We start from the raw sequence: 22,348 nt of genomic DNA, 5'->3' as shown, positions 1-22,348 counted from the left end.
GTTCAGTACAATGCTGATATTTTTAAATTTTAAATTCCTGGAAAATATCAAACAAGAACTGTCACATTTAAGTTGAGAACAAAATTTGACAGTACTTTGACGTTTGTCATTTGGTTTATTTTCAATTGGTTTTCAATAAATTATATTATTGACACATTAAATTATTGATTATGGGGCTACACACGAAACATTTTCTCTTATTTGCTTCTTCGTGATGTTATTTTCATCAAAGAACTGAGGTTATGTCAAAAACAAAATTTCACTCCGACAATACTCCTATGTTTGTTTCTCTTTCATGGCCTAAAATATAATAAAAAATAAATATAAAATATATATAAAATTTTGTGAATTCACATATATTGCGATTAATTAAAATTTCTAAAATTGCTCCTTTGTAAATCGGTAAATTCTCTGCAGGAAAATTGACGTAAAGTCCATTTTTTTTGTTAAAAAACCACTAACACTGTAATTTTTTCCTGTTTTACAACCGGCAACATCGTCTAGGGTCTAGGAAGATTGTCTGGTGAGAAACCAAATGTCAAATTAGTGACATTTCTGAAAATTACGCAGTTTTTTCGTTAAAAACGTCTCTTTTACAGCTTGTTGGATTGCAAATCAAAGGATTAATGCTGAAAGGAGTCAGCACAGTCTAAAAAGCCGTTATCTGTAATCAAATTGTCAATTCGACAACTAACCTATTTCATTTTATCACCAGAAAATCAACTTGAGCGACGTTGCCGGTTCTAAAGTGGTGGAAAAGAGCGGTTTTGGTGGTTTAAAAAAAACGGACTTTATATGTTCATCCAAGGTCATACAGTCGGTTTAAAGTCCGATTTTTTTTTTAAATCACCAACACTGCAATTTTCCCCTACATTACAACCGGCAATGTTGCCTAGGAAGATTTTTGGTGAGAAAATAGTTGTCAAATTTTCTTCTGTTTCTTTTACAGCCTGTTTCATTGCAAATCAAATGATTTAATAGTGAAAAGACTCGGCACAGCCTGAAAGGCCGTTTTGTGTGATCAAATTGTCAATTAGGCAGCTAACCTATTTGATTTTATCACCAAAAAGTCACCATCGACGACGTTGCCGGTTGTAAAGTGGTGGGAGAGTGCGGTGTTGGTGGTTTTTTAATAAAAAAACGGACTTTAGGTTGCAAGTGTCCACTGTGACAGTGTTTTTTTTTTTATTTAAGGTTGGAATCTTGATTTTGGAAATTTTGGAAATTTAAAATAACACGGTTGCCATCATGGACATCACACAACAAATTTTATATCAAAATAGACAAATGTCAAAATCTGGGGACAATGATGCCAACCTTGTCATATCAACATTTCCAAAGCTAATTCATCCAACATTAAATAAATAAATAATTATCAAAGTGGACATTTGCAACTAAAACCAACTATAATTACGTAACCTTGATCACAAATGTCAAATTCTGAGGGGCAATGATGCCAACGTTGCCATTTGAAAATTTCCAAAGTAAATTCATTAAGATTCCCACCAGAAATAATATGTTTTAAAATGGTGAATGCGCCAGTAGTGAGAAGCTAAAACTTGGGAAATCTTCGGATTAGTTTACGATTAAAAATGCAATTTATGATAATTTCTTAACGAGCTTGATCTGAAAACTTTCGTGTGAAAATTTCCGCTAAAAAGTGATGTTTAAACAAGTTTTCATGTGACACAGCACAATTCCCTTCTGAATGAATATAATTTAGCACGGTGAATAATTCCGGCGCCGCCACTGTTTGAATAATTACAACAACACGTAAATTAAAAGTCGTTTTCTTTAATCAGAAACCTGAGATTATATCCCGTGGGATTAAGGGTCATTTAGAGTGACAAATGAATACCACAAGCACTTGTCATAAATCACGATGAAATTTTAACTTGCGCTGCGAGAACAAAAGATAGAATAATCAATCATATTAGTGACGAATCGAACCGAACATTTGTTTTTTTGATCATGCCATAAATCACAATAGCATTTGTGAGTTACGTTGTCGACAGCCAATTTAAGAATTGATTTCCAATGCGAGCTTTAAAAACTTTGCCAAGATTTGAGGCTGCTGCAGCTGGGCAGTTTAAAATTTTAATTAATTTTATGATTGTCACGCTCTCGTTTAAAATGTTGGCATTGTCGCGAAATAACAGTCGACGAAATTAAAATTGCGTGCTTGCTATTAATTAATTTGAATCGTGCGTCTGGAAACTTGCGACTTTTCAGCTATTGAGTGCCCGAGGGAAAAATTCCGCCTGACGAATGAGCAAAACATTCGCAAGCAATTGTGTCGAAAACCAAAACGTTCAAATACGTAATAGAGCAATGGCAGGCAACGTTTACATTAAGTGGATGGTTCATCTGCTCTCGTTCCTTTCTCGGGAAATTTTCCCCTCACTTCGTATCTATTTGCTCATCAAGTTAAGCTTAATCTCGAAATTAGTAGGGTTGACCCCTGAATCCGAAAATGACTTTACCCACATCTGGACAATTAGGGGTCGTGGAAATTCGGAAATTACCATCAATTTTCCCCGTCAATTTTTAGAGAAACTGAAACAATTCCACCCTCATTCCGCTGAACAATTAGCGCGATAATTTTGTCGTCGACCTGAATGTTATATCGGCATTGTTTTGATAATGGCAAAATAGCCATACGGGCTTGCATATGTACACACCCACACATGTAATGCAAACATATAAAATGGGTGCATGCAGATATGTGCCGCCCCCATCCCGCCGCCCCCCGTCCTGTTTACAATTTATATGTAAATGAGTGCGGTCCAATTACATAAAGCCGCCAGCGGTTAAACTCACAGAATACCGTCACACCGCCACCACCGCTTTCATCATCTGCACAATATTCGAATTTAATTTCTCTTTAATTATAGCTTAATAAAACTTAAATACTCCTCAGTAAAAATTACCCTTACTGTCGCCGTAACAACCCGACCAACTTATTAAAACTTGTAATCTGTCTTGGCAAACTACTAATTACCTTTTGTCCTGGCTCGATATTTTCCGCGGCGCTCTAATGGCGATGGGTCTAAAAATTACTTCAGGCAAACTCAAATTTTGCTCATCTGAAGTTGGTACTTGATGGGATAATGGCAGAAATGTGATGAAGCAATGTAATTTTAATGAAATTGCCGTCAATACGACTGTAGGTGTACTAATCGTGTGAAAGCCTCGTTTAATACATGTTTTACGGTGTTTCGTAAACATTACAAATGGCAAATATTCGGGGGAATTTATCGGCAGGATTTGCTTAATTTGGACTTTAAAGGTACAAAAGTTTTTATGAATGCATAATTTCGCTTTTAATTAACGACCGTTTTGTGGAAACGTGATGTTATTGCGAAAAACCCATATAGGGCAAAGCGCTGGAAATTCCATTTTATTTGCAGTTAAACCTGCAATTGTGTCCGAAAATATAGAGAATATTAAAATTATATTTTGAGATACAACGATGTCAATAAATTTTCAACGAAATTCATTTCTAAAGTATAGAATTGATCCTCAGCCTGTTTTGCTCCATCAGGAGTTTATTATTTGTACTCATTTAACGCAAAACTTCACGAGCACGAGCGAATTTTTAGTAATGACCGTTTGAGTTTTTGCGTAGTCACCATAGGACCAAATTTTCAAAAAAAAACAAGTTTTCAGGAATATTTTTGAATACGGGCCTAAGCAAAACAGGGATGATCAGAATTTTGACACGTTTCAAAATAAAGTTTACTCTTAAAATTTCAAGAAACTGCAAAATTCAGAGTATTCAAAGTATTCTGAAATGTAGGAAATCTGAATGTTATTGTAAGACCACTTGAAAAAAAAAAATAGAAACAATAAAACTCTCCACGTTCTTTAGCTAAAAATGCTTTTCCAACTTCCCTAAACTAAACGGGGCCACTTTTCTTCACGTAGTTATGTGTAAATAGGAACGGTGATCTGAATTGTAAGTATCCTTCTCGAAGACATCAAACGAAAGAAGGGAGATCCTCGGAGGAGTCTTGTTTATATTGTAAACAAGCAACTTTTGGCAGCAGAATTTATATTTTCTACGGTTTTACGTCTTGATGACACTCTTTCCCGGAAATTTTCTCACGAGCGCTATGAAGTTATAGTAAAATATTTAAGCACCGATAAGTTAAGACAGTCGTTTAGTCAGAGTGTGTACTTTCAGAATAATAAATTTGCGTTAACTTCTGTAGAATAACTAGATAAATATCTCAAAACCTACTCATTTAGTGGAGATTTTCACCACAATTACAACGAAAGAAATATATTAATTGAAGTGTTGTCTTGAGGTGAAATTATATTCTTTGCAATCTTGACATGTTTTGGTTCTTTTGTAAGGTATTGGATAACGATAGTTTGCTCAAGTCTCAAGTCGGATATTACGAGAGAAGTTTCCAAGAACTGCAAATTATTGCAGCGAAGTTGACATTAGCTCTCGTGGAAAGTTCGACAGGTTTTATTCATTGGAAAGTCATTTTTTCCGGGAAATTTTAATCAGTCATAAGTCATAAATTTGGCAGATATAAATAAATAAAACGACGTATTGATCATGATGAAAAGGAGCGAACCGGGGAAAGCGTAATTCTAATAATGTTTCAATATTGCTTTTCGCCGGGCGAACATATTACATTAAAAATGACACTAAATTAATATAGGAACGGTTTCAATTCGTAGTGTAATTTTGACCTCGGCAAGATCGTCGAAATTGTAATTTACTGAGTGGGGGAAACTTTTTTAATAATTTGTATAAGGGAAGAATAAAGCAAGTTTGTTTTATTTGCAAATTGGCTTGAAATATGTGAAATATGAAAGAGTTACAAAACGGGAAATAAAAGTCGGAGAAAATAGATTTCAAACACTACACTCAATAACACTAATAAATTTGTACTGGTAAAGTGGAAAGTTATTTCTAAAGTGGCTTTTTGATTCCCTTTTTCTCTATCAGGTCCGGATTCAGAAAATCAGAGGGAGTTGAAGATCTGACAGTTTCGGTGGCACTAACCGATGAAGATACTATCTAATTTACGAAAATTTTATTTGGGGCGGAAAACTTATCTAGACTGATACGAAAACATCATTGAATTTATCAAATTATAAAAAATTCGACCAACAACTTTTTAATAGTTGCTGCATAATTTTTATCTATGATCTTCCATTCTAATCAGTAAAATTATTTAAGAATGCGGGATTTATAGGAAAACTACAATTTTGTGATTTTTTGTTGAATTTTCCTACGAATTTTGCAAATTTCAAGCACATTTCAGCCGATTTTTCCAGATTTGACCGTTAAATCTTAATAAAACTTCATTGTTTTGTGAATTTTGATCTATACTTTGCAAATACAGCCTCATAAACCTCTTCTTTACAGAAAAAATCGTCCTTTAGCTTCAAATTTACTTGAATTTTTGACAAATTTTGCGGATGTCAAGCACATTTTAGGCGATTTCTCCAGATTTAACAGTTGAATCTTGATAAAACTTCACTATTTTATGCTTTTTAGTCTCTACTTTGCATATACAAATTCTAAAACCGTCTTTTAATAGAGAAAATTGTTATCTAGCTTCAAATTTAGCTGATTTTTCGACGAATTTTGCGGATTTTAGCCGATTTTCTCAGGTTTAACCGTTGAATCTTGATAAAACTTTGTTATTTTATGCATTTCGATCTCTATTTTGCAGAAACACTTTTAAAACCCGTTTCTTGTGACAATCAAATTAAAATTTTACAAAAGCTTTGAAAGTTAAAAAAACGTGAATTTTTTCTAAAAATCTCTTCATATTCTTTGTCGTGTAACTTCCAAATGACCAAAGATTATAACGTGTTTAATACCGCGTTAGAATCCAGAGCTCTGAACCTTTATTATGACGTATTCCATTAAAAAATTTAAGTACCAATTTAAGACTTATATGCCAAAAAGTATAAAAAATTTTTGGCGTTTTCTGAAATTTTCATCAGTTTTTCTCAAATATCTTGAGCAACTTCTATAGTTCGTTGGAAAGCTCATTTAATTACCTTTTAAATGATGTACTATAGAGTTTCATGATTTTGCAAACTGCCAAAAAACAAAAGAAAACGCAATGTACTTAAAAAAATACTTTACGAATATGTACTTCTGAGTCCTGACCTGATGGAGAAAAACGGGCCCCGGATTCGGAATCAGGAAGCATTTCTAATGTAGGAAAATTTGTCGACTTGTGAACTGATCAAAGACAAGCCCTTTTCATCCAGTTTTGAAGAGGCTCCTGAAAATCGACAGCCTTGTGTGCAATGATTTAATTAATGTAACTAATTTCATTAGTAATGAAATTCACTCTGCGGTATTAAATTCTATTGTCGGCAGCATTTCTTGTGATTAAACCAGTGCTATATTTCAAGAATTTCTGTGGTGTGTATATAGAGGGATTCCGAAGTAATTAATATTTTGCTCTTGTTTCATAACTAGTTTTTTTAAATTACTTTAATATGGCTTTCAGTTTCCGTTCTTGACGTGATATTTTCCCTTTGAAATAACTGTGTAAACTAATCTGAACTATGCTACAGCTAAATAAGTTTGTTTGCCTGTAACAAATTTTAGATTGTAGAATTTCAAAATTTTACATAATATTCTTTCTGGATTTTCTCAGCTCTCGTAGTTTCCAGGCCCCGGATTTTTTAATTGAAGCCATCGAAAAGAAAAAACGACCTTATGAATTTATTAACGGAGCTTGATTCAAATCTATGAAAACTAGATAATTACCATAAATTGTTGATGGCCGTAATCCGGGCGCTCTCATCCATATTCCATCAGAAAAACGCTGACGAAAAGGTAGTTGATCATAATTCGATACATTCCTCAGCAGTTTCCAATTTCCAGGATGCAAAATGATGCCGGTTGCTAGCGGCTCTAAATTTAAAGCCCTGCTTGGTTATTCTAGCGTAAAAAAGTCCAAATTCGAATGTTTTCTCGGGCGTTTCATACACACCAGTAATTTCGCATCACGTTAATTTAATGAGATCCGTACAGACGCAACTGTCCTGCTAAATACATTATAGCGGTCACTCCCACTTATAATTCCAATTACTGACAAAATTGAATGAGCTGCGCTTGATTGTTTCATTATACTTTAATTTGTAACTTTAAATTGGAAAAAATCAGTTATCGACTTTGTGGAGGGAGCGATGACCACAAGTATTTTTTTCGTGTTGGGAATCTTCTCTTTGTCCTTATTATATTTAGGACTGCTCGCATAACTTAGTTTCCTGAAAATGCAATCAAGCGCATAGAATGGAAATGCGATTTTCTACACTACATTACTCTTTTATCGGATATTTTCCACAAGAAAACACTTGAGCAATTTCTTTAAGAGTGTAGAAGGATGAAACTATACGTCATTATTATTTATTAACTTGTAAGATCTCGGTGAGTATTTACTTTGAACAACTTCGTCAATGGACTCGTTGTAATATTAAACGTCCTTTTACCGTCTTTTCTTTTATCATTTATCAGTTCCATCAGTCATTTGAGTTATCTTTGTCATTGAAATACAAGTTTTAAACATTAACAGCTGCCCTTTCATAATCGCCCACTCTTTCACCGACCCACAATTACATGAATTTAAAATTATTTTATTATGTAAATTTACGCTGCACCCCATGTCTGAGCAAACAACGATAAACGACGAAAAAAGCAAAGACAGATGACATCACCCTGTTGGGGGGGTACTGGTTTTATGGGGAGTACCAGGCCGTAACTGCAACCGATTTTTTTATTTTATTCAACATGCAACTGCATGTACACCGAACGTAAACGTTGATTTAGGGGGAGACTGCAATTAGTAAGATTGCCAACAATCAAACTGACAAACTCGGGCTGCGACTCATTCCGTCTTTTATGATAATAACACGTGAAGAAGGTGAATGAGAAACACTTAAAAATGATTGTCCAAAGTTCGTGAAATTCATCTCCGTAAGTCTCTTTTTGTGGGCATGGCTTTATAACTGCAGTTTTTTGGAGACTATTGTCGTTCCAAGTTGGGCATGTAATGACTTACCGAATTCCACAGCAAGTATTATCTAGTGGAGAACAAAGATCTTCAGTCTACATGAATCCCAATATTGCATATTAAATTGCTTCGTCGGTTAAACAGTTACTGACGTGTCTATACGATACGTCTTTTAAATTAAAAAACTGTTGTCGTGACTTGGTTTCTACTATAATTTCTTTAGTTTAAATACGGGCGCAATGCGGGTTTGGATGGGAAAAATGTTTGGTGTTTTTACTATTCGTCTAATATCTCATGATTTCACCGGAAAGTTTCTACAAAGTTCAGATATTGCATCGGGATCAATTTTTTTTTTCGTCAAATTTACTGCTGATTCTAACCGTTTCAGGGATTTCTTAGGCGATTGCCTGCCTCACTTTATTATTTTCCTTCAGTTTATAAAGTTTGGATTAGTTATGTTAGATTTTACATTTTTCAGATTTTAAATTTTCTCCAAGACTTCCCATATTCTCCATTTACTGATTCCAGGAGTGATTTAAATTTTCTACATTTCCCACTTTCTCCAGGAGTATTATGTCAATTTTCAATTTTCCGGGAATTTCTAATTGCAGATTTCATCAAATTGTTTAAATTCTTAATTGAATCAGCGTTCTGTAACCACAGGTTCTAATCGTTTTTCTCGATTTTAAATTCTGGATTTTATGACTTTTTTAATTTAATTTTTATTTCACAACTTTTAGAATTGTAACTGAATTCTAAATTATCTCTTTAAATTTTTAAACAATTTTTCAGTTTTTCTTTAATTTCTCGTTCAAATTTCCAAAATTCCACAATTCTTATTTTTAAAATTTTCTTAATTTTCTTCGGAACTTAATTGAGATAGTGCTATAGCAATGAAATTTAGTGAAGATGATACTACTTCTTAATTGTTAATAAAAGTGCTAAATTGCAAAGCCATAGAGCAAAAGACACAAAATTTTGAAATTTATCTTTTAGAGACAAACCAAGAAAAATCCAATATGTATATTGAAATAAAATTCGTAACTTGGAAAATTTTATTGCTATGGCAATGTTATTCGGGCAAATTACTATTTTCAGTTGTTTATTGACTGAAAAACTACAAAGATATCGAGCAAAAGACACAAATTTTAGAAATGTATCCTTTAAAGATAAACCAAAAAAAAAATCCAAGAGTTTTTTAAAAAAATTTGTAACTTTGACAATTTTAGTGCTACGGCAATGAAATTCGAAGTAGTTACTATTTTTAAGTCACTTATTAACTGTGATAAATTGCAACGTTATAAAGCAGAGGATACAAATTTTAGAAATATAATTAATTAAAGACGATTCAAAAATATGTATTCAATATTTTGTAATAAATTTCGTAACTCGGAGAATTTTAGTGTTATAGCAATGAACAATGTTACTATTTTTCAGCTGTTTATTAACTGTGAAAAAATACAAAGCCATTTTAAAAATCTATCATTTATTGATGAACCAAAAACATTCTAGAAATTAAAAAAAAAATTGTAACTCTGACAATTTTAGTGTTGTAGCAACGAAATTTGGTCAAGATCTTAGTTACAATTTGTTTATAGATTGAGCTTAATTACAAAGCTATCAGGCAAATTTTAGAAATTTATGTTTTAAAGACGAACCAAAAAATCGTACATTTTGTTAATAAAAGTTGCAACTCTGAGAATTTTAGCGCCATCGTAATAAAATTTGGGGAAATTACTATCTGTAAGCTGTCTATTAATTGTACCAAGTTGTAAAGCTATCGAGCAAGTGACACAAATTTTAGAAATTTGTCTTTTACAGACGAACCAAATAAATTCAATAATTTGTAATAAAATTTGCAACTCTGAGAATTTTAGTGCTGTGGCAATGAAATTTGAGCAAGAAATTTTTTTAAGTTGCTTATTAACTGTGCCAAAATTCAAACCTATAGAAAGAACACAACACGCAAATTTTAGAAATGTATTTGTATTTTAAAAACAGACAAATTAGTGCTATAGGAATAAAATTTTAGAAAGTTTCAAAATTTTGAATATTTTTGTCATTTAATTTCATATTCTAAATTGTCCAACTTTGGCGTTTTCAATTCTAATGTTTTATGGTTTTTATTTTTTCCAATAATTCAAAATTGTTGTTCTACATTTACTGTAGTTTGACTTTTTTTACAAATTTTCAACATAAATTAGTAATTTTTAATTAACATTCGATATTTGTAAAGTTACAATTCTCTCAGATTGAGAGACTGTGAATTTTACCATTTACCATTTTTTGATTAAACGAAGAAACGCAGACGAAGAGCTAAAAACTTTTGAAAAGCAACGGATAACACTAGAAGATTTGTAAAAGATTATATAGATTTATATGTATTAAAAAAGCACAACTAATAATTTTTGGAAAAGGTATAATTGCTCAAAGTTAGAGAAAGATTTGTACAGATCCTTTTAAAACACAAAACTGATTAAATCTCTAACATTCCCCGTCTTGTAAACAAAATCTGTGGAGCTTTTCAAGATGGACACTGAACAAGATGTTTGTGAGAGTGCGAAGCACGAGCAGATCTCTTCCATTATCTTTCTTCCATACAGAAAGAGTTGTTTACAAAATCATATCTAACAGCCTAGAAGTATTTTTAAAATCAGATTTTCCCAGCCTTAAAAATAGATTTAGCGCTTCCTCAATTAAAAAAACGTCATTGTAAAAATTGAAGTGATTCTTCGTAAATTGCTGACATTAGCAGTGAACAACCTCCGCGGAAGCTTAAAATAATGGGTCCATGTAATAATTGTTATGAACAAGGGTGATAATAGTGCAGGGTTTCAGAACAATGCAGGCGGGACATAAAGGCGGATTGTTAATGGAAACTGAAGGATATTTAAAAGGCTAACGGTCTTTACGAGGCACGAAGACCCAACATGACGTGCCGTTCCGAACTCTCCTCACTTGTAAAAGTGTCTATATTTTTCCTTTATTTCGACGTCCTTTTCTTGCTTGTTTCAATATGGGTGTATTTATTTGCAGGTTCGCTCGTCATTGTATGGAAAAGAGGAATCACCCTTTTAACCGCTGGTCAACAAAAAATCACAGTTGACCCGAGGATATCGCTGTTGGGCTATAATCTGCAAGTGAGGGACATCAGATATTCAGATCAGGGCGACTACACTTGTCAAATAGGGGATGGTTCACATGGGGACTTAATACACACCGTTGAGATTCTCAGTAAGTTGAATATCTACTCGTATTACGGATCGGGTCTTCAAACTCGTTCGTTTAAAATGCTAATTAAGGTCATTTTGAATTGGAAAGGAGTTGAAAGGGAAATTTATGGGGCTGTAATAGTAGACGGACGAAGGGATCAAGGTTTTATTTTATGTTCTGACAAAGCTATATTTAATTCACAAGTTACTGCAGAATTTGCTCCATCAGGTCAGGATTCAGGGATATTCTTAAACAATAAATTGTTTTGTTTCAAACTAAAACAAAAAGTGTTGCAAATCGTACTAATTGGAAACATTTTCATAGAACGAAAAGCGCTAAAAATAAGCATGAGTGCGCATCAGCGAAAAATAATCCTGCAATTGGTTCAGTTATCGGGGAAACCTCTAATTATTTCAAAAAGGACAAAGCATTGCATTTGCATCAAACCTTTCTCTCTTCATCTATTTTAATTAACACTAATTAGACTCGTTTTTTTGTACAGTATTAATTATGGAGCAAGTTTATTAAAATACGTAACTCTTAGAAATTTCCTTAGAAATATTTTTTCCGCTTGCAACTCCAATTTCCTGAAACTTTCAACTCAACTTCAAGCAATACGTAGATGTGACAGACAAAACTTTGCTTCTACAACACAGTTTTCCAATGATATTACCATTCTGGCTTCCGTCACAACTTAAACTATTCTGCAAATTAAACTGTACACCAGAACACGCTAGACTTCAATAAATGAATAAAGGAATGTGGGAATTACAGGGGTAAAAACATTCCACTAATTACTGTTTTATGAAATGTTCGAAGCTGTGGCGCTCGAAAAATAGACAATGTTCGGAAATTCTTGTTGAAGGAATCAATAACTCATGTGAATGTAGAATTTTTTATTTGTAGTTTAGGTTTAGTAATTTTGTATTAATTAACAGTATAAAAGTCAAGAATTTAAAATTTGTCCATAAGCTCCCGAGAAACAAAAGGATGAAAAAAAAATCTGTAATTAAATTTTAATTCAAAGAATTGCTGCAATCAATTTGAAAGCCTTAAAGATTGAAATGTAAGCTCAATGTCTGTCAATAGAGTGTAAAAATAATTAATAATAATTAAAAAATAAAATTAATAACTTTGTTTTAATTTTTTCACAATAATTTGGATTTGGAATTTGCCGCACAGGTAAAATTCTAAAATTGTTATTTTTTATACTAAAATTCTAATTGACTCTAAAGTAACAAGTGTATCAAATTACGTTGCCTTAACGTGAAAACTGTCGGAGTTTTCGAATTTAATGAAAAATTTTTAGTTTTGAGCTCGTCATAGAAATAAAATTTTTTAAATGTCTTACTTTTAGTTCTAAAAATCTGTAATTATATACACTTAATAAATGCATCTAAAGTAACAAGCCCACCTAATTGCGTTGCTCTAACATGAAAACTGTTACCGAATTTAAGGTAAAATGTTGAGTTTTGACCTAGTCGCAAAAGTAAAAAATTCTAAAATCTATACTTTCTGTTTTAATTTTCTGCAATTTAATTTATTTAATAAACGCTTCCAAAGTAACAATATCGCGAAATTACATTCCTTAAATGTGAAAGCGGTCGGAGTCACGAATTTAATAATTTTTTTTGGAGTTGTAGTTTGTCGCACAACACAAAATTCTAAAATTCTTACTTTTTGTTTTAAAATTCCTCAATTTATTACACTTAATAAACGTCTCTAAAGCAACAAGTTTGCCTGTCAAATTCCGCTGTTTTAACATGAAAACTGTGGGAATTATTAAATTCAATGAAAAATTTTCGGTTTTGAACTATATAGTTGCAGAAATAAAAAATTCTAAATGCCTTTTTGTTCTAAAATTTTACAACTTAGAACACTCAATAACTGTTTTTAAAGTAACACTTTCACCAAATTACATTGCTTTAACGTGAAAACTGTCGCAGTTACGAATTTAAGACATTTTTAGATTTGTAGTTTGTTTTAATCGCAAAATTAGATCCGTTATGACTTATTTCTAATATAATTAAAGAAGCAGTCAAAGATTAGTTTACAGATTGTGACGATACGAAACATCATGTGATAAGTAGAGGACCATAATTGAGCATTATGTTAATGTTAATTTATCAGAAGGATCATACCCCCCATCCTTCCATTTATTTGATAACGATACAGAGCTGAATAAATTTAGTTCTAAATTTGCAATTTGATATTATCCCTCAAACTTATTTGAACACTAAAATCCACCTCATTAAAATGACCTATCTATCGATAATAAATTTTAAACTTAATCATTCACTAAATTTTTGTTCTCTGAATATTTCCATCAAGAGAGGGTTTTACGCAGCGATGAATTTTCATTGTGTCCTCATTTAAATGTAAGCTGTACCACTATAACATCCCATAATATTCATGTCAATAAACACCGCTGATCCTCCCAAACAAGAAAATTTGTATGTAGATTTGTACCACTCAGCTAAGGAAATTAAAGCACGTAGCTAATACCGCCAGCAATCAAAACATCGCTCCTTTACACAACTCGTTACCATTTCGCTGTTATTATTGAACACATTTTAATTTGATTACAAAAAAAAAAATCTCGTCAATCACTGTAAACGAGCACGCACACAGTCATCGTTTTGTCGTTATAAAAGCCCCATATGTGCTTCCGAAAAAAAGGGAAAAATAAATATAATTTCGATAGGAATCAAGTTTAAATAGATGCAAATTGAAGAGGACGGTTTGGCGAACATCAAAAACAGATGTTGTCTTTATTCCTGGACACATTACGTGCCGTTGCGCAGAGTGAGAGGGTTGATGTAAAACTCCCTAGTTTTAATGAATGCAAATTGACTGCTTTGCATTTTAAACTTGCAATCAAGTAGAATGATGGTATAAATATTCATATAGTGGTTTTGCTTCACACCGCTTATTATTGAGTATGACGAGTATGACATTTCAACAATAAATACAGATGTTCAGCGCTGCAGATTTTACCCGGAATCGGGAGGAAGGGGATGTTTGGACTGCGGGTGGAGGGTCGGTTATGGTTAATTGTGTTTGTATTTGTATTGCAGATGTAGAAATGTTAGACTCCATATTGGTAACACTTTTTATAAGTTTCAATTTGGATAAGCATGTTTAATGGAATCCTATTCTGATTAATCGCAATGTTGAAAGATTCATCATTTCAATTAGTCTCTAGTAATCTTCAAACAAACGTTTTATTGACACTACATTATTCGTGAAGTTATCTCATTGTAACTCCACACACTCAGACTCGATTTTCTAATATTAAAGCCCTTTCAAGCGTGTCCAAAATACTAAAAAACGTTTTCACTTTGAAATACAACCCTCTTAAACAAATTACGTGGTGTAACTTGGTTTAAAAACACAATCAATATTTTTTCAATACCCAAATATTATATCTAGTTATATCTCCAGCAGGCATCTACATGAATGTAGAGCATGAGCCCAGAGGGAGCAGTTAATGCTCAACTCGAAGTTACTGCACCTTCCTCCTTGTATTAACACGAAGTCCTGAATAAACCGAACCGCAAACATGACAAAAACACTTACCCTCGGTTGTAGCAAAAAGCAAGTTTTCTCGCGAAACGAAAAAAAATTTTTCACGCCCTGGAGGCAACAAAAATTGGGAAAAATTTGTTGATTTGCAAACCAAAGTGGTGTTGATGGAAAGTTTGATAATTGATGCAAAATAAACAATGGGGGAAATTAATTTATTGGGAAAATCAACAGGGCAGTTATTGTATGTTCAACGAATTATCCGAATAAATGGAGGGTTTGCGAATTTATCATGAGATTGGGCGTAAAGAAAGGGTTTTGTTATCCAAAAATTAAAAAATATGTTATTTTTTATTATTATTTATTATTTATAATAATAATTTTTATTATTATTATAAAATATGTTATTTTTTAATTTTTTTTAGAATTATTGATTTGCACAAGCAGTTATAAAAAGAAACTTAGTTTAAAAATTGCTCGTAAAAGAAACTCACAACAAAGAACAGCAGTTTGGTCGAATTTCGAGAACCTATCAAAGTTTTAAAACACATTTCACCCCTTTCTTTCAATCCACGTTCTCATTAGCGATGCATTGAATTTAAAAACCAATTTTAATTCAAGCAAAATTTCTACTTTTTTGTGTTTATTAGCAAAAAATGCTTCACAGCACAAGCGAATTTTTCTGTGTACACACCGCATGCATATGCATGAATATGTATTCAGAAAAAGAGAATTCCGGGTGAAAACGGGAGCATATTTAATAAAGTTCGAATTTGCTGACCATCGCTATTTGCTTCAGCCAACTGCAAACAATGGAAACGCAACAAAACCTCATTTTATACGAACGACGATGAGGCAAAGATAAGGAAAACAATTGAAAATATGTCGCGGCTGCCACAATAACGAAGCTTGGAGAGAAAAAAAATGGTTTAAATATTATGAATTTTAAAAAGCACTAAAAGCGATGCGCTGTGATTAGCACATGTGGAACGTTTTCAAAGAGTGTTAATTTAAAAGGCACAAAGGACGTTTGGGCTTTGATAAAAATGAGTACATTATTTACAAAGTATGTTGGGAAATATAAACAAACTAAGCTTGGAGAGATGTCCTTTAAGGATGTCGATAAAGTAAATATTTAGTCTGATAAATTTCATTGTTTTTGAATTCGAGTAGAAAATTTATTCTTTCGTGAATAACAATTTCAGAAATTTTTGTTTTAAGACCAATCAAAAATTGCCAATATGTTGTTAAAATTTGTAATTTCAAGAATTTTTGTGCGACAGCTATGAAATTTGACGAAATTACCCTTTTTGAATGGTTTATTTATTTTACCAAATTGCAAAATTCTAGAACGGAAGACTCATATTTTTGTGATTTTTATTTTTAAAACCAAGTAAATGTGCGAATATTTATTTTTGGTAATTTTAGTGTTACAGCTATAAAATTTAGGGAAATTATTTTTTTCAAATGGTTCGTTAACTCTACCAAATTGCAAAATTGTAGAGCGCAAAACTCAAATTTTAAAATTTTTTATTTTTGAGACCAAGCAAAAATTGACAACTTCTATAAGTAAATTTCGTAATTTTTGTAATTTTAGTGCTACAGCTATGAAATTTGGGGAAGTTATTTTCTTTAACAAGTTTATTAAATCTATCAAATTACAAAATTGTAGAGCGAAAGACTCAAATTGTAGAAATATTTATTTTCAAGATCAAGAAAAAATTGCCTATATCTATTGGTAAATTTTGTAATTTTGGTAATTTTAGTGTTTTAGCTATAAAATTTGGGGAAATTCTTTCCATTAAATATTACAGTAACTTTACCAAAGTATAGGTTTGTAGAGCGGATGACTCAAATTTTAGAAATTTTTATTTTTAAGTCAAAGCAAAAATTTCAGAGATTTGTCACCAAAATTCGTAATTTTGGTAATTTTAGTGCTACAGCTGTACAATTTGAGGAAGTTTATTAATTATACTAAATTACAAAATTGTAGAGGGAAAGACTCAAATTGTAGAAATTTTTATTTTCAAGATCAAGCAAAAATTGCCAATATCTATTGGTGAATTTCCTAATATTGGTAATTTTACTGTTTTAGCTATAAAATTTGGGGAACTTATTCTTTTTAAATATTTTATAAATTTTACCAAATTACAGAATTGTAGAGCGGATGACTCAAATTTTTGAAATTTTTATTTTTAAGTCAGAGCAAAAAATTCGTAATTGTGGTAATTTTAGTGCTACAGCTATACAATTTGGGGAAGTGGAAGTTATTCTCTTTAAAAAGTTCAATAAATCTGCCAAATTACAAAATTGTAGAGCGATAGACTCAAATTGTAGAAATTTTTATTTTTAAAATGAAGCAAAAATTGCTAATACTCATTGGAAAAATTTGCAATTTTGGTAATTTTTGTGCTACAGCATTGAAACTTAGGGAAGTTATTCTTTTTGAATAGTTCATTAACTCTGCCAAATTGTAAAATGGTAGAGCAGAAGACTCAAATTCTATTTTTTTTTATTTTCAAGCCCTAGCAAAAAATGCTAATATCCATTAGAAAAATTAATAATTTTGGTAATTTTAGTGCTACAGCTATGAAATGTAGAAAAGTTATTTTTTTTTGGATAGTTTATTAACTTTATCAAATTACAAGATAGTAGAGCGAAAGACTAAGTTTTTAGAAATTTTTATTTATAAAACCAAGCAAAAATTATTAATATCTGTTGGTAAAATTCGTAATTTTAGTGTTACAGCTATGGAATTTGGGGAAGTTTTTCTTTTTGAATAGATTATTAACTCAACTAAATTGTAAAATTGTAGAGCGGAAGACTTTTGTATTTTTAAGACCACGCAAAAAATGCTAATGCCAATTGGAAAAATTTGTACTTTTCGTTGTTTTAGTGCTACAGCTATTAAATTTAGGAAAGTTATTTTTTTGAATAGTTTATTAACTCTACCAAATTACAAGATCGTAGAGCAAAAGATTAAATTTTTAGAAATTTTTATTTGACCAAGCAAAAATTGCCAATATCTATTGGAAAAATGCGTAACTTTAGTAATTGCAATAACATGACAGATTGTAAAAAAATCGATAAGTTAGTACGGTCAATAAACATTTCAAAAGTAATAATAAATCCATAAAATTTTATTGCTTTAACAATAAAATTGCAGAATTTAATAGAAAATATAAGAATTCCCACTCCTTGTTGCATATGAAGTTAAAATTTTTAATTATTCGCAACTGTTGCGAACCAGAGAGCACATCCGTCATTGTCTCGTTTGCAAATTCATCATTCTGACTCAGTGCATTGTGCATAAGTAAAAGAATAAAAGGATAAACACGCCAGCATTGTACGTTTCACGTGTGACGTAAAAAATTTATTTTCGTACGTTTCCTGTGCACAAACGGAGTCATGTCACCCTAAAAGGTGAAAAATTAATCGCGATCCAGTTAGGCCTTTGGGGTATCATTTGTATGTAGGAAGTTTCTGTAACTCTGAGTTCACGGTTAGCTCCAGGCCAGTTGCATGGATCAGACAAGTTGGAAATTCAACATCTCTATTTAGCTGCCCCAGGCTGACACGTGTCGTGTTTCTGCAAAACCAAGATCTGCATGACAAATTGTGTGTATGGGGATATTGCTTGGGGATTCTTCCTCTGTTTAGTTTAATCGTATTATGCCTGACGGGGTCATTAATATGAACGTTTGTACATGAGAGTTTTTAAACTCTTCGTTCCTGGGAACTTTGAAGGGGTACTAAATCATTTTTATCTTAAAGAGGCGTCTCTATAAAGAACATTACTGAATCGGAGAAGTCTTCATTAACAACGCAAAACTCGCTGAAGTTTTTATTATTCTGTCATCAATTTCGACGAGATACTAATTTAGAGATTTCGGAGTTTACGTGCACGGTGTAATATCTAAAACTCTTTTCATAAGCTTCGTTGTATAAATTATACTTCCGGGAGATCTTAACAAAGTTTCAAACTATAATCGCGTTGTAAGGAACTACTAAATACGCCATTTTTTATATCGATACGAAACTTAACTAATTAATATTACACAAAACATGAGAACCAATTCCAAACACGTTTTTCTATCATTAAATTAATTGGAACTTACTACAATAAATTTAGGCGAACATCAACACCATCAATCAATATCATCCATTTACTTGAACTACTCGAAGTTTGTTACACAATGGAATTCCACGGACCTTGTTCATCCTTATGTAAAGGGATACCAAGGGAAGCTCTATAGTGAAGATTTACTCTCTCCGATCACAGAAATCTTCGGAAAGACAGAAAAAGTCTTATTACACTAATCGGTCAATTTTGATATTAATATTAACAATAAATCAATTTCTGGAATAATCCGGAAGCAGTTACGTTCAATTGATTCACTCACAGTCATGGCATTTGATTGGCAGTTCTAATCAATGTTGCAAATTACAAAATGTGGAGAGCAATAAATATATGATTTTGGCAAAAATGTATAATTGTGGACACAAGTTTTCAATTTTTCACGTTGATTTAGCTCGTTACTTTGTAGCAGGAATATCAACTGGAAATTCAGTGCTAGTTAAAATCGTAATAAAAGTAACACTATGACATCTTAATGGGAAGTTCATTAGTTCTGCAGTAACACAGGAAGTAAAAATAAGTTTAATAGCGCGAGTTATGTAAGATTACAGCCCCATGGAAAAATGTGGTTTATAAAAAATCCACGAACATTTCGTGCTTGTGATTGCAATTTAATAGCACAGAAACTTTTTTAAGCTTGGAACGCGATTTTTATGTAATAGAGATGTTGTTTTATTGGTTTTTAAACGCTTGGCTTTATAATTTGAAAAATTTTGGGTAAATGTCAGAGAGCTAAGAAATGTAATCATGGTATTTTAGGAAAATATCCGTCATCTAGCTCATTTGAAGATTCTTGGGAAGATACATAAATCAATAGAGAAAATTGGAGATTGTATGTAATTATACTATAGGAATTATAAAATCTTTGAAATAAGTGTTCGATTTGTACGGTTCTGCGGTCTTAAGATTAATGTCAGACATTGAGTTTAGTTTGTGGCACATAATGATAATGTTGCAAATAGATCAAGCCGAGCTTTAGGTTTGTAATTTGATAGTCTCGCTCTACACTAGAATACTGTTCAATAGTCTGGTCCCGTTATTACAATCTGCTTAGACTAGAAGATCACGTCAACAATTTAGCTTCAGGAAATACAACTTTCGACATACTTATGAACTGCCAAATTTCGAAATTTTAGAATTGGGAACAGATATTTTAGAAATTTTTATTTACAGGATAAAGTTATGGCTTAATTTTATAATTTGGTTAAATTTTAGAATACAAAAATGAAATTTGAAGGCAATACTACATTTGCCATGCTTAACAATTCTGCCAAATTTCGTTATTTTAGAACGGGAAAGAAAAATTTTAGAAATTTTTATTTAGGTACAGGAGGAACTAAAAATTTGGGATATTTTGGATTACATTTCTTATTTTTGTTCATTTTAAAAATATAAGAATAAAATTTGGAGGCAATATTACTTTTGACATATTTATTAAATCTGCTAAATTTCGTAATTTTAGAACGGGAAACAGAAATGTTAGAAATTTTTAATTTCACAATAAACTAAAAATTTTCAATACGTATGATGGCTTAAATTTCCTAATTTGAATAATTATGAGAATACAAAAATTAAATTTGAAGAAAATACTATTTCGGTATGCTTGGCAACTCTGCCAAAATTCGTAATTTTAGAACGCGAAACAAAAATTTGAGAAACTTGTAATTACAGGATGAACTAAAAATTGAGGCTATTATGGATTACATTTTCTATTTTTGTTAATTTTTAGAATATAAGAATAACATTTGGATTATCACTTTCGACATAGTTATTAACTCTGCCAAATTTTGTTAATTTATAAGAGGAAACAAAAATTTTAGGAGTTTATATTTTTAGGACAAACTAAAAATTTTGAATATTATGGCTTGAATTTCTTATTTGGTAAATTTTTACAATACAAAAATGAAATACAATATTACTTCGGAATACTTAATAACTGTTAAATTTCGTAATTTTAGAAATTTTTATTTACAATGTGAACTAAAAATTTGCGATATTATGAATCAAATTTTCTAATTTCGCTTATTTTAAGAATATGAGAATAAAATTTGGGGACAGTATTACTTTTGACATACTTATTAACTCTGCTCAATTTCGTAATTTTAAAACAAGAAAGAAAAATTTTAGAAATTTTTATTTACAATATAAACTAAAAATTTGCGACGTTATGGAATAATTTTCCTAATTTTGCTAATTTTAAGAATTTAAGATTGAAATTTGGAGGCAATATTACTTTTGACATATTTAATAACTCTGTTAAATTTCGTAATTTTAGAACCAGAAACAAAAATTTTAGAAATTTTTATTTACAATGTGAATAAAAATTTGCGATATTATAAATTTTTAGAATTTAAGATTGAAAATTGAAGGCATTACTACTTTCGACATACTTAATAACTCTGCCAAATTTCGTAATTTTAGAACATTTTAGAAATTTTTGTTTACATGAACTAAAAATTTCCGTTATTATAGATTAAATTATCTAATTTTGCCAATTTTAAGAATTTAGGATTGAAATTTGGAGACAATACTACATTTGCCATACTTATTAATTGGGCCCAATTTCAAAATATTAGAATAAAAAAGTCATTTTAGAAATTTGTATTTGTTTTCAAATTATACAAATCGCAAAATTCAACCAAATTCTGTTTAAAGTAATGTGTATGAATTTTGACTTTTTTTGAACCACAAGTACATATCTCAGAGTGTTCTAAAATATTAGTATCTTAATAAAACATTTTGCCCCCGGCGCATCCACCATTTTTAAGCGACACAATAATTCATACGTATAAAATTTTAAACGGAACTGTACCGGATGTTCAAGATTTTTTATTCCGAGAACCGAAAGTGCTTGCTGCAGAAATTGTAAGACAATTACGCGACCCTTCTGGTCCGTAACTTTCCTCGGCCGCGTTCAAAGCGGTTACAGTTCTAGTACCGTCATCTACATCTGAAGAACTCTTAACCGTCTCTTTATATGTAAGTATGTGACTAAACTGCAACGTTTTGGCTCTAAAATCATAACCTGCGCTAAAATATGCCGATTATGTGAAATAATGGAACGAGCTGTATTTAATTTAGAAACCGCCACTCTGAAGTTGGCTGTATTATAGCTTTCATATTAGTATGTAAAATGGAATTCAAGTGGTTGGGGATTTATATCACAACACAGTTCGTGTCTAGATCATAACTGAATTACAGCCGCCGTAACAAACAATCTTTTGCACACTAGTTCTCGGTTTTATGTCTCGTCAACTCGTGAAAAAATGACAAGCAGTTTTCACTTTGTTCGTTTTTTCAGTGCCACCGAGTATTCAAATTTTCCCCAACAATGGAGATATATTTACCACAAGAAAAGGAGCACCGGTCTCTTTTGAATGTAGAGCCACTGGTAATCCTTTACCCGTAGTCCAGTGGTCAAAAAAAGTAAGAATGAAGAAGTCTCATTTCCATTACGATTAAAACGCAT

At 31.6% G+C, this 22,348-nt stretch overlaps 1 protein-coding gene across 2 annotated transcripts in view; it reads left to right on the top strand.

The window, feature by feature from the left end:
• The window catches only part of LOC148171631 (opioid-binding protein/cell adhesion molecule-like), a 31,000-nt gene that overhangs the window by 6,393 nt on the left and 2,259 nt on the right, over window positions 1-22,348 (top strand). For both annotated transcript variants that reach the window (XM_088042032.1, XM_088042031.1), the window contains 2 exons: window positions 11,040-11,237; window positions 22,181-22,305. In XM_088042032.1, coding sequence (XP_087898158.1) covers window positions 11,040-11,237; window positions 22,181-22,305 — 323 coding nt within the window. The remainder of the gene's footprint in view (window positions 1-11,039; window positions 11,238-22,180; window positions 22,306-22,348) is intronic.

The sequence above is a fragment of the Gnatocerus cornutus genome, chromosome 7 (assembly GCF_029298725.1).
Source record: "Gnatocerus cornutus isolate USDA-ARS CGAHR chromosome 7, icGnaCorn1.1, whole genome shotgun sequence".
Lineage (NCBI taxonomy): Eukaryota > Metazoa > Arthropoda > Insecta > Coleoptera > Tenebrionidae > Gnatocerus > Gnatocerus cornutus.
The sequence above is the reverse complement of the archived record's forward strand: the minus strand, read 5'-3'. Positions and strand labels throughout refer to the sequence as shown.